The following is a 17,616-nucleotide window of genomic DNA, read 5'->3' as shown; positions in this document are numbered from 1 at the left end:
GGGCCTGGCTCGCCTCCCCCCAGAGCCAGCCGCATCCCCGCGCACATTCCCCAGAGCTGCCTGCGTCCCTGGGCCTGGCTCGCCTCCCCCCAGAGCCAGCCGCATCCCCGCGCACCCTCCCCAGAGTCACCTGCATCCCTGAGCCTGGCTCGCCTCCCCCCAGAGCCAGCCGCATCCCCGCGCACCTTCCCCAGAGCTGCCTGCATCCCTGAGCCTGGCTCGCCTCCCCCCAGAGCCAGCCGCATCCCCGCGCACCCTCCCCAGAGTCACCTGCATCCCTGAGCCTGGCTCGCCTTCCCCCAGAGCCAGCCACATCCCTGCCCACCTTCCCCAGAACCAGCCGTATCCCCGCGCACCCTCCCCAGAGACGCCTGCGTCCCCGGGTCTGGCTCGCCTCCCCCCGAGCCAGCCGAATCCCCGCACACCCTCCCCGGAGCTGCCCACATCCTCGGGCCTGGCTCACCTCCCCCCAGAGCCAGCTGCATCCCCACACACCTTCCCCAGAGTCACCTGCGTCCCTGAGCCTGGCTCGCCTCCCCCCAGAGCCAGCCACATCCCCGCGCACCTTCCCCAGAGCCAGCCGTATCCCCGCGCACCCTCCCCGGAGCTGCATCACGTCCCCGGGCCTGGCTCGCCTCCCCCCAGAGCCAGCTGCATCACCGCGCACCCTCCCCGGAGCCGCCCGCGTCCCTGAGCCTGGCTCGCCTCCCCCCAGAGCCAGCCACATCCCTGCGCACCCTCCCCAGAGCTGCCCGCGTCCCCTCAGAGCCAGCTGCATCCCCGTGCACCTTCCCCAGAGTCACCCCTGCGTCCCCGGGCTTAGCCTGCCTACCTCTGGGGCTGGCGTGCACCTTCCCCGGAGCCCTCCTCCCTCCCCCCAGAGCCAGCCACGTCCCTGTGTGCCTGGCCTGTCTACCCCTGGGGCTGGCTGCGTCCCTGCACCCCGGCCTGACTCCCCCCTATATCTGGCTGCCTCCCCAGGGCTGGCCCACCTCACCCCAGAGCCAGCCCCATCCCCACGCACCTAGTCCGCTTCCCCTGGGAGCTGGCCATGTCCCCACGCAGCCGACCACCTCCCCCCAGAGCCAGCCGCATCCCCGGGCACCCAGCCCTCCCCACGTCTCAGCGCAGGGCGAGGGGTCCCTGGAGAAGTAGCCCTGCGCGCCCCATCCCCCGGCCCGTGGCTCACTGCCGCCCCCCGCAGGTCGAAGCGGGAGCAGGAGGTGGCCGAGCTGAAGAAGGGGATGGAGGACGAGGTGAAGGTACACGAGGCGCAGGTGCTGGAGATTCGCCAGCGACACACCCATGCCCTGGAGGAGCTGTCGGAGCAGCTGGAGCAGTCCCGCCGGGTACGGGCCGGGAGGGGAAGGGTCCCCCTACTCTCCCGTGCCCGGATCTCCGTCGGGCTGGGCTCCCCCAGCCTTCCCCCATCCATCTGCCTGGGGAGAGCTCAGCGGGGTTAGCTTGGGCAGAGGCTGGGACCCAGGACTCCTGGGTTCTCTCCCCAGCTCCGGAAGGGGAGTGGGGGCTAGTGGTGGGAGCAGGGGGGCAGGGGCTGGCAGCCCGGACTCCTGGGTTCTCTCAGGCTGTGCTGTGGGGCGTCAGCTCTGTGTGAGGTGGTTCTCGGCCCCCCCAGGTGAAAGGCACCCTGGAGAAGGCGAAGCAGGTGCTGGAGGGGGAGAAGGCGGAGCTGGTGCAGGAGGTGAAGGGGCTGCAGGCCGCCCGGCTGGACTCGGAGCAGCGCCGCAAGAAGCTGGAGGGGCAGGTGCAGGAGCTGCAGATCCGGGCCAGCGAGGCCGAGCGAGCCAAGGCCGAGCTTGCCGACCGCGTGGGCAAGCTGCAGGTGAGACCCCCACAGACCCCTGGATCAGACCCCTGGATCCCGCCCCCTCCATCACCCCCAGTCCGCAAGGCCCATCTACCCCAGTATCCCGCCCCCTGGATCAGATCCATGGATCCTGCTCACTCCATCTACCCTGGTATCCTGCCCCCTCCATCACCCCCCAGGCCCATCTATCTCAGTATCCCACCCCCTTCCTGCCCCCTGGATCAGACCTATGGATCCCGCCCACTCCATCTACCCCAGTATCCTGTCCCCGGATCACCCCCTCACGCCCATCTACCCTGGTGTCCCACCCCCTCCATCCCTCCCACAGGCCCATCTACCCCAGTGTCCTGCCCCGTCCCTGCCCCCTGGTTACATATACCCGTGTATCCTGCCCCCTCCATCACCCCATGGGCCCATCTACCTCAGTATCCTGCCCCTTCTGTGCCCCCTGGATCACCCCCACATGCCCATCTACCCCGGTATCCTGCCGCCTCCCTGCTCCCCTGGGCCCATCTACCCCGGTATCCTGCCCCCTCCATCACCTCCCTGGGGCCATCTACCCCAGGATCCTGCCCCATGGGTCCATATACCCCAGTATCCTGTCCCCTCCCTGACCTCTGGATCACCCCCCCCCACCCCACGCCCATCTACGCTGGTAACCTGCCCTCTCCATCCCACCCACTGGCCCATCTACCCCGGTATTCTGCCCCCTCCCTGCCCCCCTGGATCACCCCTGTGGGATGACGGAGGCCATGGAGCAGGGTTGCTGAGCCCCCCTGGCCCCGTCTCCCCCGGGCAGAGTGAGTTGGACAGCGTCTCGGGGGCCCTGGGCACCACGGAGTCGAAGACGATCAAGCTCACCAAGGAGCTGGCCAGCACGGAGTCCCACCTGCAGGACGCCCAGGTAGGGCCCCCCTGGGGGGTACAGGGCTGAGCCCAGCAGGTGCCGGGTTGGGGGCAGTGGTTCGGGGTGGGGGGATGGGCTCTGGGCAGCACGGGGTTACTGCAGAGGTGGGAGGGTGTGGGGTGGGGGGGAGGGGTGGAGCAGAGTGTCTGAAGAGGGGGCTGGGAATGGGGCCTGGGTGAGGGGAGCTAGGTGGGGTGACGCCAGGGAAGCAGGGCCTGGGCAGTGTGGGGAGGGTGGTGTCCGGTAGGCACAGGGCGGCTCTTCCCCTGGGCCTGGGGGTCTGGCAGGGGACTGTGGCGGGGGTCTCTGCTCTGGGTAGGGTCTCTGCCCTGTGGTCAGGGTCGGGCTGCGGTGGGGTCTCTGACCCAGGGTTGGAGGGGGAAGGGGCCTGTGGTGGGGTCTCTGACCCGGAGTCGGGGGGGGGAGGGGCCTGCAGCAGGGTCTCTGACCCGGGGTGGCCCCCCACACAGGAGCTGCTGCAGGAGGAGACGCGGCAGAAGCTGGCGCTGAGCTCACGGGTGCGGCAGCTGGAGGAGGAGAAGGGCGCCATGCTGGAGCAGCTGGAGGAGGAGGAGGCTGTGAAGGGCAACCTGAGCCGCCAGGTCCAGGGCCTGCAGCAGCAGGTGAGCCCGGCCTGGTGCCGCAGGGGGGTGCAGCAAGCACGGTGCTGGCTAACTGTGTGGGTGCAGTGGGAGGGTGCAGGGGATACAGTGGGTGCCAAGCGCTGGTGCAGTGAGTGCAGTGCGAGGGGCACCGTGGGTGCTATGTGAGGGGTGCCATGGGTGCAGTGTGGGGATGCAGTGGGTGCCAGATGATGGCAGTGTGTGCAGTGTGGGGGATGCAGAGTGAGGGATACAGTGGGTGTGTTGTGGGGGATACAGCGTGTGACACTGCAGTGCAGGGGATGCAGGGGATGCCAAGCACTGGTGTAGTGGGTGCAGTGTGGGGGATGTAGTGTGAAGGGTACCGTGGGTGCCATGTGAGGGGTGCAGTGGGCACAGTATGGTGAATGCAGTGTGGCAGGATGCAATGGGCACCAACCACTGGTGCAGTAGGTGCAGTGCAAGGGATGAGGTGAGCACCAGGTGCTGGTGCAGTGGTTGCAGTGAAGGGGGTGCAGTGGACGCAGTGTGGCAGTATGCAGGGTGCAGTGGGTGGGGAGTAGCGGGTGCAGTGTGGGGATGCAGTGAGTGCCAGGCACTGGCACAGTTGTTGGTGCCGGGTGGAGGTGCAGTGGGCGCAATGTGGGACGCAGTGGGTGCCCAGCACTGGTGCAGGGGAAGCAGTGCAGGGGATGAGGTGGGCACCAAGTGCTGGTGCAATGGTTGCAGTGTGGGGGGGTGCAGTGGGCGCAGTGTGGGGATACAGTGAAGGGGGTTGCAGTGGGTGCCAGGCACTGGCAGAGTGGCTGGTGCAGCGTGGAGGAGCAGTGAGTGCAGCATGGGGACATAGTGGGTGCCCAGCACTGGTGCAGTGAGCGCAGTGTGAAAGGTGCAGCGGGTGCCATGTGGGGGGATGCAGTGGGCACCAAGACCCGGATTTAGTGGTTGCAGTGCAGGGGGGTGCAGTGTGTAGGGATGCAGCGTGGGGATGCCGTGAGGGGGATGCATTGGTTGCAAAGCACTGGTGCACTGTGCTTGGCACAGCGGGTGCAGTGTTTCCTGCCCCAGCCCCTCTTTGTTTCGTCCCTGCTGGCATCCCAGCATCTCCCAAGGGCGAGACCATTTGCTGGCTGGGGTGGGGTGCGTGTCCTGGGACCGGCTGGCTCCGGGGTGGGGGATTCCGGGGGTGCCGGGGGCCGGCCGGCTCCGGGGTGGGGGATTCCGGGGGCTGGCCGGCTCCGGGATGGGGGACTCCGGGGGCGCCGGGGGCCGGCCGGCTCCGGGGTGGGGGATTCCGGGGGCGCCAGGGGCCGGCCGGCTCCGGGGTGGGGGATTCCGGGGGCGCCGGGGGCCCCGCGCGCCGGCTGACCCTGCTGCCGGCAGGTGGCGGAGGCCCGGCGGAAGCTGGAGGAGGACGCGGGCACGGCGGAGGCGCTGGAGGAGGCCCGGCGGCGGGCGGCCCGGGAGCTGGAGCTGCTGGGGCAGCGCTGGGAGGAGAAGGCGCAGGCGGCCGAGAAGCTGGAGAAGAGCCGGGCGCGGCTGCAGCAGGAGCTGGACGATGCCAGCCTGGAGCTGGGCCAGCAGCGCCAGGCCGTGGCCAACCTGGAGCGCCGGCAGAAGAAGTTCGACCAGGTGAGGGCGCTGCTCCCCACCCCTGCTCCCCCCACTGCTCCCACCCCCACTGCTCCTCACTGCTGACCCCCCACTGCTCCTGACCCCCCCGTTGTCCCCACCAGCCACTGCTCCCCTCCCCCATACTCCCCAGCCCTGCTTCCCCCCAGCCCCCTGCAGCTGCTGCCCCCCCACTGCCTCCCTCCCCCATTCTCCTCCCACGCTGCCCCCAACCCCACCCACAAACCCTCCACTGCTACTGATCCTCCCCAACCCTACTCCCCACACTCCGGCCCCCCAGCCTGCCCAGGCCCCCCCACGACGCTCTGGCCCCCCGGCAGATGCTGGCAGAGGAGAAGCTGGTGTCGTCGCGCCATGCGGAGGAGCGGGACCGGGCCGAGGCCGAGGCCCGGGAGAAGGAGACCAAGGTGCTGTCGCTGAGCCGGGCCCTGGAGGAGGCGCTGGAGCTGCGGGAGGAGCTGGACCGGCAGAACAAGCAGCTCCGGGCCGAGCTGGATGACCTGGTCAGCTCCAAGGACGACGTCGGCAAGAACGTAAGGAGCCCCGCCCGGACGCCTGGGTTCCGCCCCCACCTCGGCGTGGGGAGGGGGGCCTGGGCTGGGAGTCAGGAGTCCTGGGTTCTCTCCCCAGCTCGGGGAGGGGTGTGGGGTGTAACACAGCGGTATGTGTCCGGGAGGGCCCTGGCGCGGTGCGTGCCGGGTGCGGTGGCGCGGTGCGTGCCGGGTGCGGTGGCGCGGTGCGTGCCGGGGGCCCTGGCGCGGTGCGTGCCGGGTGCGGTGGCGCGGTGCGTGCCGGGGGCCCTGGCGCGGTGCAGCGGGGAAGGTGGCGCGGTGCGTGCCGGGGGCCCTGGCGCGGTGCATGCCGGGGGCCCTGGCGCGGTGCGTGCCGGGTGCGGTGGCGCGGTGCGTGCCGGGGGCCCTGGCGCGGTGCAGCGGGGAAGGTGGCGCGGTGCATGCCGGGGGCCCTGGCGCGGTGCATGCCGGGGGCCCTGGCGCGGTGCGTGCCGGGGGCCCTGGCGCGGTGCGTGCCGGGGATGGTGGCGCGGTGCATGCCGGGGGCCCTGGCGCGGTGCAGCGGGGACGGTGGCGCGGTGCATGCCGGGGACGGTGGCACGGTGCAGCGGGGAAGGTGGCGCGGTGCATGCCAGGGGCCCTGGCGCGGTGCAGCGGGGACGGTGGCACGGTGCAGCGGGGAAGGTGGCGCGGTGCATGCCAGGGGCCCTGGCGCGGTGCAGCGGGGACGGTGGCACGGTGCAGCGGGGAAGGTGGCGCGGTGCATGCCAGGGGCCCTGGCGCGGTGCAGCGGGGACGGTGGCGCGGTGCATGCCGGGGGCTCTGGCGCGGTGCAGCGGGGACGGTGGCCCGGTGCACGCTGGGAACCCTGGTCCGTGCCCTCCTGCAGGTCCACGAGCTGGAGCGGTCGAAGCAGGCCCTGGAGCAGCAGGTGCAGGAGATGCGGGCGCAGCTGGAGGAGCTGGAGGACGAGCTGCAGGCCACGGAGGACGGGAAGCTGCGGCTGGAGGTGACCCTGCAGGCCATGAAGGCGCAGCACGAGCGGGACCTGCAGAGCCGCGACGACACCAACGACGAGAAGAAGAAGCTGCTCTCCAAGCAGGTGGGTGTGCCGGGGCCGGCAGGTTGGCGGGGGCAGGGCGGGCGCTGGCCGTGGCTGACCCCTGCCCCCCCCCAGGTGCGGGACCTGGAGCAGGAGCTGGACGGCGAGCGGAAGCAGCGGGCCCAGGTGGTGGCGGCGCGGAAGAAGCTGGAGCTGGACCTGCAGGAGGTGCTGGGGCAGATCGACGCCGCCAACAAGGGGCGCGAAGAGGCCGTCAAGCAGCTCCGCAAACTGCAGGTGGGGGGCGTGGCTTGGGGCCAGGGGGAGGGACCTGGGGGGCTGCGGGAGGGGCCTCGGGCGCCCAGCTGTGCCACGGGGGAAGCCACAAGGGGAGCAGTGCGTGTTGGGAGCTGGAGTATCCTGCTTTTCCTCCTCCTGTGTTACGGGACCCTGGTGTCCGGGCGCTCTGGGGGTGGACCTTACCCTGTGTCATGGAACCCCGGTGTCCAGGTGCCCCAGGAGTGGAACTTATCCTGCACTATGGGACCCCAGCAACCGGGTGCCCAGGAGTGGGGCTTACCCTGTGTTATGGGACCCTGGCGTCCGGGCGCCCAGGAGCCGGGATTACCCTGCATTACAGGACCCCGGCATCCGGGGGAGGGAGTCTCTTGCTTGCTCTCAACCCATCCCCCGCAGGCCCACATGAAGGAGCTGTGGCGGGAGGTGGAGGAGTCGCGCACGTCCCGCGAGGAAATCTTCCAACAGTCCAGGGAGAACGAGAAGAAGCTGAAAAACTTGGAGGCGGAGCTACTTCAGCTGCAGGAGGTGAGGGGGTGGGGCTCTTTCATTTGGGGGCGGAGCTACTGCAGCTGCAGGAGGTGAGGGGGTGGGGCTCTTTCATTTGGGGGCGGAGCTACTGCAGCTGCAGGAGGTGAGGGGGTGGGGCTCTTTCATTTGGGGGCGGAGCTACTGCAGGAGGAGAGGGGGTGGGGCTATTTCAATTGGGGCGGGGGCTACTGCCGCTATGCGAGGTGAGGGGGTGGAGCTATTGTGGTGGGGGCGGGTATGCGCTGTGGGGGGGTGTCAACGCCTGACGAGCCCAGCCAGGACCCCGCTGCCTCTGACCCCTCCCCCACCGGTTCCAGGAGCTGGCGGCAGCGGAGCGAGCCAAGCGGCAGACGCAGCAGGAGCGTGACGACCTGGCCGACGAGCTGGCCAATGGCGTGAGCGGCAAGTGAGTGCCCCGCCCACTGCCTTGGCTCCGCCCCTGCTGATGAGGAGGGCCCTGGGCCCTGCCCGCTGCATAAAGCCCGCCCCCCCTGCCCGTGGCAGGCCCCGCCCCCCTGCCCGTGGCGGGCCCCGCCCCCTCCCTCCCCTGCCTCTGGCTTGTTGCGAGCTCCACCTCCTGCTGCCATGGGCCCCGCCCCCTGTCCCTGCCCCCCTCCCTGCCCTAGCCATGCCCCCATGTATGCCATGTCCAAACCCCACGCCATCCTTTCACTTGCCCCACCCACTGCCCCATTCCCCACCCGGGCCCCCTTGCGAGCACCCGTATCCTGGGCACGGACCAGGAGCTGCTCGCCCCAGAGCCGCCCCTGCCCCGGCCCCCAGCCCTCCTTAGCCCAGCCCCACCCCACCCCACAGGTCGGCGCTGCTGGACGAGAAGCGGCACCTGGAGGCCCGGATCGGGCAGCTGGAGGAGGAGCTGGACGAGGAGCAGAGCAACGGGGAGCTGCTGAACGACCGTTACCGCAAGCTGAGCCTGCAGGTGGGGGGTGTTGAGAACCCCGCAGCCTCCCCCGCGAGCTCCCTTCTGCCCCCCACAGCCCAGCGCCCCCCGCTGAGCCCCTATCCCGCTCCTCGCAGCCCAGCGCCCCCCGCTGAGCCCCCGCCCCGCTCCCCGCAGCCCAGCGCCCCCCCGCTGAGCCCCCGCCCCGCTCCCCGCAGCCCAGCACCCCCCGTGGAGTCCCCACCCCACTCCCCCGAGCCCAGCGCCCCCCGCTGAGCCCCTGCCCCGCTCCCCGCAGCCCAGCACCCCCCGTGGAGTCCCCCACCCCACTCCCCCGAGCCCAGCGCCCCCCGCTGAGCCCCTATCCCGCTCCCCGCAGCCCAGCGCCCCCCACTGAGCCCCCGCCCCGCTCCCTGCAACCCAGCACCCCCCGTGGAGTCCGCACCCCACTCCCCCGAGCCCAGTGCCCCCCGCTGAGCCCCCGCCCTGCTCCCGCAGCCCAGCGCCCCCTTGTGCCACCCTAGGGCTTCGGGGCCAGCACTGACTGCCAGGGGAAGCGCCCGCTGGGGCAGGGGGTCCCAGGCGCCCCGTGACCCGCCCCCGCCCCCCCGCAGGTGGAGACACTGACGACGGAGCTAGGGGCCGAGCGCAGCTTCTCGCAGAAGGCGGAGAACGCCCGGCAGCAGCTGGAGCGGCAGAACAAGGAGCTGCGGGCCAAGCTGGGCGAGCTGGACTCCTCCGTCAAGGCCAAGCACAAGCTGACCATCGCCACCCTGGAGGCCAAGGTGGCCCAGCTGGAGGAGCAGCTGGAGCAGGAGTCCAGGTGACCCCTGGGGCCAGGCCCCTGGGGGGGTTACCCAGACTCTGAGATAGCGCGTAGCAGGGTGGGGGTGGAGGAGCAGAGCCTGGGAACCAGCGACCCACCATGCCCTGGGGCACAACCCACTGCTGTGGGACCAGGGGGCCGGACTACCCAGCATGCCCCGGGGCACAACCCACTGCTGTGGGACCAGGGGGCCGGACTACCCAGCATGCCCTGGGGCACAACCCACTGCTGTGGGACCAGGGGGCCGGACTACCCAGCATGCCCCGGGGCACAACCCACTGCTGTGGGACCAGGGGGCCGGACTACCCAGCATGCCCCGGGGCACAACCCACTGCTGTGGGACCAGGGGGCCGGACTACCCAGCATGCCCCGGGGCACAACCCACTGCTGTGGGACCAGGGGGCCGGACTACCCAGCATGCCCTGGGGCACAACCTACTGCTGTGGGACCAGGGGGCCGGACTACCCAGCATGCCCCGGGCACAACCCACTGCTGTGGGACCAGGGGGCCGGACTACCCAGCATGCCCCGGGGCACAACCCACTGCTGTGGGACCAGGGGGCCGGACTACCCAGCATGCCCCGGGGCACAACCCACTGCTGTGGGACCAGGGGGCCGGACTACCCAGCATGCCCCGGGGCACAACCCACTGCTGTGGGACCAGGGGGCCGGACTACCCAGCATGCCCCGGGGCAAGAGCTATGGCCAGGGCTGGGCGTGGGGCCTGGCGTTTGTCTACCCAGAAGCCACCGGGGGTCAGAGAAGGGAGGTGGCTGCCCCGGGGGATTCTGGGTGTGGCGCACCCCCCGGGAGCTGACCCCCGGCCTGCCCCCCGGCTCAGGGAGCGGATCCTGTCGGGGAAGCTGGTGCGCCGGGCGGAGAAGCGGCTGAAGGAGGTGGTGCTGCAGGTGGAGGAGGAGCGCCGGAGCGCCGACCAGTTCAAGGACCAGGTACGGGCCTGCCCCCCCCTCCCCCGCCCTGCCCTGCCCTCCCCCGCCCTGCCCGCCCCGCCCCCCCCCGCCCCCTGCCCCGCCCCTGCCCCCCCCGCCCCCGCCCTGCCCTGCCCTGCCCTCCCCCCCCCGCCCCCTGCCCCCCTGCTGCCCCCTGCCCTGCCCCCGCCGCCCCCTGCCCCCCCGCCGCCCCCTGCCCCGCCCCCTGCCCTGCCCCCGCCGCCCCCTGCCCCCCCGCCGCCCCCTGCCCCGCCCCCTGCCCTCCCCCGCCCTGCCCTGCCCTCCCCCGCCCTGCCCCCCCCGCCCCCTGCCCCGCCCCTGCCCCCCCCGCCCCCTGCCCTCCCCAGCCCTCTGCCCTGCCCCCCCGGCGCCCCCCCGCCCACCCCCTGCCAACCCCTGCCCTGCCCTGCCCCCCCGGCGCCCCCCCGCCCACCCCCTGCCAACCCCTGCCCTGCCCTGCCCCCCGGCGCCCCCCCGCCCACCCCCCGGCAACCCCTGCTTCCCTGCAACCCCTGCCCCCTGCTCCAGCCCACGCATCCTCCCCCAGCCCCCTGTGCCACCCCACGCATCCGCCTCCGGCCCCTTGACCCGCCCCCTGGCGCTCCCCGGCCCCCTCCCCCTCCCCCATCCCATGCGTCCCCCCAGCCCCGCCCACCGGAACCCCCCCAGCCCCGCCCACCGGAACCCCCCCAGCCCCCTGCCCCAGCCTACACGTCTCCCCCAGCCCCCTGCCCTGCCCTCTGCATCCCCCACCGCCCTGCCCTGCCCCACGGCGCCCCTCCCGGCAATCTCTGCCCTGCCCCATAGCACCCCCTGACAGCCCCCCACCCTGCCCCACGGCCCCCCCTGCCCCATGGCCTTCTCAGCCCTTTGTGCCATGGCACTCCCCCTCTCTCGCAGCACAGCACCCGCCACTGACCCCCTGCCCTGCCCCATGGCGCCCCCTGCCAGCCCTGCCCTGCTCGGCCCTTCGCAGCACAATGCACCCCCCCGCCGGCCCCCTGCCAAACTTCCCTGCGCCGGCATGTGTGGCCCAGCACCCCGGACTCCCTGCGGCCCGGAGCCCCCCACCGACCCCCTACGGCAGGCGGGCCCTAGCGCCCCGCCCCCGCCGAGCCGCCCGCTCCCGCCCCGCCCCCGCCAAGCCTCCCGCCCCCGCCAGCTCCGAGCCGAGCCGCCTGCTCCCGCCCCTGCTGCCGAGTCTCCTGCCCCCGCCTGCTCGGAGCCGAGCCGCCCGCTCCCGCCCCCGCTCCGCCCGCTCCCGCCCCCGCTCCGCCCGCTCCGTGCCGAGCCGCCCGCTCCGTGCCGAGCCGCCCGCTCCGTGCCGGCAGGTGGAGAAGGGCCACATCCGCCTGAAGCAGCTGAAGCGGCAGCTGGAGGAGGCGGAGGAGGAGGCGTCGCGGGCGAACTCCGGCCGGCGCCGCCTGCAGCGGGAGCTGGACGACGTCACCGAGTCGGCCGAGTCCATGAACCGCGAGGTCACCGTGCTGCGCAACCGGCTCCGGTGAGTGGAGGGCGCTGAGCACGGGGGGGGGCAGAGGGTACTGGGGGGGGCAGGGGGCACCAGGCTGTAGCTGGGGAAACTGGGGTGGGGGGGTGTCACGGGGTCCCTGGGTGATGCTCTGGACCTGCTCCCCATGAAGCGAGTCAGGACTCTGGGGAAGTCTCCTCTCTGGGAGCAGCCTGTCTGCAGGACACACAGCTCCCCCGGCTCCACCTTCCTGGGTCTGACCTTGGAGCATTCAGCATCCTCTGCCCCTCCGTGCCCTTCCCCAGCGAGTCCGCCCAGGCGGGGTCCTGGGGAAGCCAGAGGGTCCTGCCCCCCAACTCCGCAGTCAGACGTGACTCTCAGCCAGCCAATAAAACAGAAGGTTTATTAGACGACAGGAACATGGTCTAACACAGAGCTTGTAGGTACAGAGAACAAGACCCCTCAGCCGGGTTCATTTTGGGGGGCAGTGAGCCAGACAACCCCGTCTGCCCTTCACTCCATGTCCCAGCCAGCCCCAAACTGAAACTCTCTCCAGCCCCTCCTCCTCTGGGCTTTGTCCCTTTCCCGGGCCAGGAGGGCACCTGATTCCTTTGTTCTCCAACCCTTTAGCTCTCACCTTGCAGGGGGGAAGGGCCCAGGCCATCAGTTGCCAGGAAAGAGGGTGTCAGCCATTCTCTGTGTCCAACCCCCTACACACACCTGCCCTCTAGGGCTCTGCAATGATCATACACCCTTATCCCACCCCCTAGATACTTAAGAACTGCATAGGGGAAACTGAGGCACCCCCACACTATTCAGAGGAAACATTAAGAACGGTCCCACTTCATCGCAAGGGGCACCTGCAGGTTGCAGTGAACTGGAGGACGAGCCCTCCGGGGCCGGGGGGAGGGAGTTTGAACCTAGCTGCTCTAGGGGGTCTGGGTCCTACAGAGGGGGTTGGAACCCGGCTCCCCTTGTGGGGCTGGCGGGGGGGGGATCGAACCCGGCTCTCCCCACATGGCCGCAGGGCACCCATCTAAATCCTTCCCCACAGATGAGTCCTGCCCCACACGTCTGACCCCAGAGCTCTTCCCGCCGTGCCCCAGACATCCCCCCTAGGGATGGGGGTCGGTCTGGCTCTTGGGGACGGGGCGGTGGGGGTGGGCATGTGCTGCTTGGGGCCAGCTGATGCTGGAGAAGGGTGTTAGCCAGGCAGCGCCACCAGGGCTCAAGTGAAAGGCATCTATGCGCAGCGCAATAGTTCAGCACAGGAGGGGAAACTGAGGCACGGGGATGGGCGTGGGACCTGCAGAAGAGTATGAAGAGAACCCAGGAGTCCGGGCTCCCAGCCCACCCCGCCTGCTGTGTCCACTAGCCCCCATCTCTCCGTGGCTGGGGCGGTCTCTGTCTCTGTCTCTCTCTCACTTTCTCCGTCTCTCCTGTTTCCTTCTCTCTCTTCCGACCCCCCAGCAAGTTGGAGCGTCTCCAGCGCAAGTACGTGACCCCCCCAGCTCCCGCTGCCCCCCGACTTGCCAGCCCTGTGTGCTGTGTGGCAGTCCCTGCTCCCGGCGCCCCGCGGCTGGGGGCGGGGGGTGCTGCTTGTGGGTGGGGGGGGAGGGGCTGAGCCATCGACTGGGACGGCGATCCCCCTCTGAGCTCCCTCTGCCCCCTCCTGGAGTCCCCCCATCCAAACTCTCCTCCCCTGACCAGCGGCCCCCCCTCGAACTCCTTCTGCCCCCACATGGGGTTCCCCTGTCCGAGCTCCCCCTCGGCCCACCCCTCTGAGCTCAGGAAGCCCCCCCTCCCCCCAGTTCTCTTCCCCTCCCCCACCCACCACCCGCCGTGCAGTCCCAGGCGTTGGCTCCCGGCTGGTGGGGGGCAGTTACTGGCGTCGGGGGTCGCTCGTGTCCCGCATCCCGAGGCTCTGCTGCGTGACGTTGCTGCTGCACTGAGCTCTGGGTGGGGGGCTGCCGGGGGGCGTGTGGGGCAGAGTGTGTCATTTCCAGTCTCTTCCGGCAAGGGGCCGAGGTGCCGGGGGGGGTGTGGGTATTGGTTGCGGGGTCTTCAGGAAGGGCGCTGCTGGTTGTGGGGGGTACTGGGGGCACCGTGGGGAGCAAGGTGGGGGTGCTCTCTGTGGGGGGATTCAGAGGGTGACGGGGGGGACCCTGTGGGACTAGGGAGGCATGGTTGAACCTGGGGTGCTGGCTGTGGGGGGCCCCATGGGTTGATAGAGGGTCAGGGCCTTGGTTGTGGGAGCAGGGGGGTGCCATGTGGGTCAGGTGGGGTGTTGGCTGTGGGGGGTCCCATAGGTTGATGGGGGTGGGGCGTTTGCTGTGGGGGTGCTGTGGGAGCGGGGGGGCACCATGGGGGTCAGGGTAGGGGTGTTGGCTGTTGGGGGCCCTAGGGAGGTGACCTAGGGGCCACGGCAGGGGCGCTGACTTGGGGCCCGCCGTGGGGGCAGGCGGGGGGTGCTGTGGGGGGGCCATGGCCCATACTGACCCCTCTTTCCCTCCCAGACGCACCCCCCTGACATTCACCACCCGCACGGTGCGTCAGGTCTTCCGGCTGGAGGGCGTCTCAGACGATGAGGCCGACGGGCCCGACGCAGGGACCCCGGACCCCGACCACCAGCCGCAGCCCCCCCCGGCCGAGCCCCCCGCCCCGTGAGGGGCCCCGGGACTGGGGGTGTGTAGATGGGGCCCACTGGCACAGCGACGAAGCCAGGCTCAGCACTGCGCCTTGGGCCCTATCCCAGCCCCCCATGCTGGGGTCTGCTCGCATATCAGCCAGCACTTTAGGGGGGGGCCTGGGGGGGCGGCTGCAGCCCTAACTGGATCCCCTATGAAATAACCCCCCTGCCCCACACCAGGGTCCTAGCGCCGGGGGGCACAGCAATGGTCCCCCCTACTGGTATCTCTTCCCCCCGCCCCCGACCCAGCACTCCCCCTGGACTGGGATCCCCTGCCCCCATCCCCAGCACCCCAACCTGGGATCCCCCCCAGACCCAGCACCCTCCCCCCAGCCTGGGATACCCCCCTGACCCAGTTACCCACCCTGCCCCCTGTCTGTTCAGCTCCAGGACTAGAGGGGCAGGCTGGGCACATTCCTCCCCCCTTCCCCTCTGTTGTGCTCCCCTGTGGGGTGGGACTGGCCTCGGGTGCCCCCCACACCCTACGCCCTGGAAGTATCAGGCACTGAAGGGTTAATGGGCTCCAGGGGGCCGAACTCCCCCTCAGAGTCAGTCCCGGGCCCCACAGCGAGACCCCTCACATGGCGTGTGTGTCACCCCCAGCTGCTGGGTCCTGCTCCTCCCGCGGGGGTGCCCCAGCCTCTGGCCTGGCCCTCAGGGGCACCCTGGGCTCTCATTGGCTTTAGCGGCAGCTGGGACCCGACTTTGCCCCTCCAGGGGGTTGGGTTTCTGCAGGGCTGAGGCCTCTGCACAGAGCTGTTGCGGTTACACCAGTGAGCTACCCCCCGGGCCCAGCTACCCCCTCCCTGCCCTCCAGAGCCACCCCTGGGCCCATCTACCCCGGTATCCTGTCTCCCCTGCCCTCCAGAGCCACCCCCAGGCCCATCTACCCCGGTATCCTGCCTCCCCCACCCTCCGGAGCCACCCCCGGGCCCATCTACCCCGGTATCCCGCCTCCCCCACCCTCCGGAGCCACCGCCGGGCCTATCTACCCTTGTATCCTGCCCCCCCAGCCCTCTGGAGTTGTCCCCAGGCCCATCTACCCCAATATCCTCCCCCCCCGCCCTCCGGAGCCACCCCTGGGCCCAGCTACCCCGGTATCCCGCCCCCTCCCTGTCCCTCAGCCTGGACCCCAGGACCATCTCGCCCCGCATTCTGCCCCTTTGAGGATCGGGACCTCTGAGTTTCCCCACATCTCAGCATCTCAGAGTAAACACACGCGGGCCCCCGTAGGGTTACGGCTAACACAGGCCGGGACCCCTACTGAGCCCCCAACGCCCACAGGAGAGATGGAAACTCTTTGCTGAGCCCTCACCTCCACTCCCCCCCCCCTTCAGCAAACTCTGGGTCACCAAATCCCTGCCCCCGGCCCCCTTTTCCTAGTGTCTCTTGGCCTTTGGCTGTGGGGGTCGCCACCTCTCCCAGGTTGGATCCTGCCCATCCTAGCCCCACCCCATTTTATTCTCTCTCTGCACAGTGATTTGGGGCGGGGGGGCTTGTAAGGTTGGCTTGTGGCCTGGGGGGGGTAGGAAAAACCCTTGGGGACTTCGGGGGGTGTTTTCATCCCCTGGCCAGGCTGGGTAGGGTTGGGCTGGGTCTGGGCGCTGGCTGGGGGAGGACATGGGGGGTTTGGTGGGTTCTGTTTGCTTTTTGTTCCCCCCTCCTCCCCCGCCCCGTTTGTGTCTTCTATTAAAGTTCATCTCGAGTTTCCCCACGCGTGGCTGTCTGGTGGGGCCAGGCGCGGCGGGCAAGCAAGACGCACGCAGGAGATGCGGAGAGAAGGGGGTGGTTTATTGACACCCCCACCTTGGAGCGTGGTGGGGTTAAAAGCTGGGGCCTGCCCCTCACGGCGTTTCCAGGGGAGCCGAGTTCAGCTAGGACCCCTGGCACCCGGCGTGGGCCCCACTGCAGCCGCTGGAGGCAAAGACAAAAGTTGCAATCTTAGCGCAGGGTGTTTCTGCAGGGGAGGAGCCGGGGAGAGAACCCAGGAGTCCTGGCTCCCAGCCTCCCCCCACCCCCGGCTCTAACCACTAGATCCCACTCCCCTCCCAGGAGAGAACCCAGGAGTTCTGGCTCCTAGCCCCCACCCTGCTCTAACCACTAGATCCCACTCCCCTCCCAGGAGAGAACCCAAGAGTTCTGGCTCCCAGGCCCCCCCCCCCCCGCTCTAACCACTAGATCCCACTCCCCTCCCAGGAGAGAACCCAGGACTCCTGGCTCCATCCTGCTGGCCCCTGTCACTGTAGCCCATACGCCCTCCCTGCCCCCAACCCTTGCTCTATTGCCCGGCTTTTGCTCTCTGGCCGGAGGAGAGCAGGTGGTTTCTTCCCTGGGGACTAGCGGGGCAAGGCCAAGGGAGAAGCTGCTGGAGCCCTGGGGCACCGTGGGGCTCGCACCCAGCCCCTCTCGGGTCCAGGACGGGGCCGGCGGGGGAGGGTGGGGCAGGGGCCTCTCTCTTTGCTGACCCCAGGGGCAGAGGTGGCGCCGGCTTGTGCCACCTCCCTCACGGGCAGTGTGTGGCTGGAGCTGGGCAGAGGGGGCATGGCCCCCTGGCTGTGATAGTGCCTGGGGGGGTCTGGTTACTCCCCCCGGTGTAGAAACCCAGCCACAAGCACCCCCCGAAATGTCCATTTCATACAGGGGTCCCCAAAGGTACCGCAGGGGGTACAACACCTCCCAGAGCCCGGGAGAGAACCCAGGAGTCCTGGATCCTAGCCCCGCCCCCCAGCGCAGCCGGCTGCGGAGAACCCAGGAGTCCTGGCGCCTTGTTTCTCGCTGGTGCTGTTCCTTTTTCCTCTGGTCCCGGCTGGGGTGGAGGGGTTGCTGTGGGCGGATGCATCGTCCTCACGGGGGGGCTGCAGGGGTTGGCGAGGGGGGGAGGCCGTGTCCAGGGCCAGGCTGCAGGGGGCGCTGCTCCTAGGGGTGCAGAGAGAAGGGGGCTATGGGCCTGCCGCATGTGTGACGGCAATGGGGAGGGGCCCCCCCGCTGGCGGCTCCCCCCGCCCGAGAGCCAGGGTCCAGCTCTGACAGTGTGGGGGAAACATGGCTGCTAAGGGGGGCCGGCGTCCCCTAGAGGGGAAACCCCCATGCCCCATTCCTTGCCCCCCGGGCCAGCCCGTCCCCCTGGTTCAGGGCTGGAGAAGAGATGGGGATTCCACAGCTGCGAGCTTCCCCTAGCAGTGCCTAGTGGCACCTTCCGGAAATGCTGTGATCTTCCCCCAGCAGTGCTCGTGGCACCTCTCCCCAGTGCTGTGATCTTTCCCCAGCAGTGCCCTGCGACACCTCTTCCAGTGCTGTGAGCTTCCCCTAGCAGTGCCCTGCGACATCACTCCCCAGTGTTGTGATCTTCCCCAAGCAATGCCCCATGGCACCTGTCCCCAGCACTGTGATCTTCCCCCAGCAGTGCTCCACAGCACCTCTCTCCAATGC

General features: G+C 70.2%; 1 protein-coding gene across 12 annotated transcripts in view; it reads left to right on the top strand.

Annotated features, from left to right (window-relative positions):
- LOC140902180 (myosin-14-like) overlaps positions 1 to 15,897 on the top strand; it is a 50,270-nt gene extending 34,373 nt beyond the window's left edge. For 7 of the 12 annotated variants that reach the window (XM_073321983.1, XM_073321984.1, XM_073321974.1 and 4 more), the window contains 16 exons: positions 1,205 to 1,349; positions 1,637 to 1,843; positions 2,628 to 2,732; positions 3,206 to 3,358; positions 4,721 to 4,969; positions 5,290 to 5,502; positions 6,371 to 6,583; positions 6,659 to 6,820; positions 7,220 to 7,348; positions 7,669 to 7,757; positions 8,168 to 8,291; positions 8,867 to 9,075; positions 9,919 to 10,027; positions 11,359 to 11,531; positions 12,969 to 12,992; positions 14,015 to 15,897. In XM_073321983.1, the coding sequence (XP_073178084.1) occupies positions 1,205 to 1,349; positions 1,637 to 1,843; positions 2,628 to 2,732; positions 3,206 to 3,358; positions 4,721 to 4,969; positions 5,290 to 5,502; positions 6,371 to 6,583; positions 6,659 to 6,820; positions 7,220 to 7,348; positions 7,669 to 7,757; positions 8,168 to 8,291; positions 8,867 to 9,075; positions 9,919 to 10,027; positions 11,359 to 11,531; positions 12,969 to 12,992; positions 14,015 to 14,165 (2,455 nt within the window). In that variant the 3' untranslated portion in view covers positions 14,166 to 15,897. The remainder of the gene's footprint in view (positions 1 to 1,204; positions 1,350 to 1,636; positions 1,844 to 2,627; positions 2,733 to 3,205; positions 3,359 to 4,720; positions 4,970 to 5,289; positions 5,503 to 6,370; positions 6,584 to 6,658; positions 6,821 to 7,219; positions 7,349 to 7,668; positions 7,758 to 8,167; positions 8,292 to 8,866; positions 9,076 to 9,918; positions 10,028 to 11,358; positions 11,532 to 12,968; positions 12,993 to 14,014) is intronic. The other 5 variants (XM_073321977.1, XM_073321976.1, XM_073321975.1 and 2 more) reach the window with 1 other exon arrangement.
- Positions 15,898 to 17,616: the final 1,719 nt, after the last annotated feature.

The sequence above is a fragment of the Lepidochelys kempii genome, chromosome 23 (assembly GCF_965140265.1).
Source record: "Lepidochelys kempii isolate rLepKem1 chromosome 23, rLepKem1.hap2, whole genome shotgun sequence".
Taxonomy (NCBI): Eukaryota; Metazoa; Chordata; order Testudines; family Cheloniidae; genus Lepidochelys; species Lepidochelys kempii.
The sequence above is the reverse complement of the archived record's forward strand: the minus strand, read 5'-3'. Positions and strand labels throughout refer to the sequence as shown.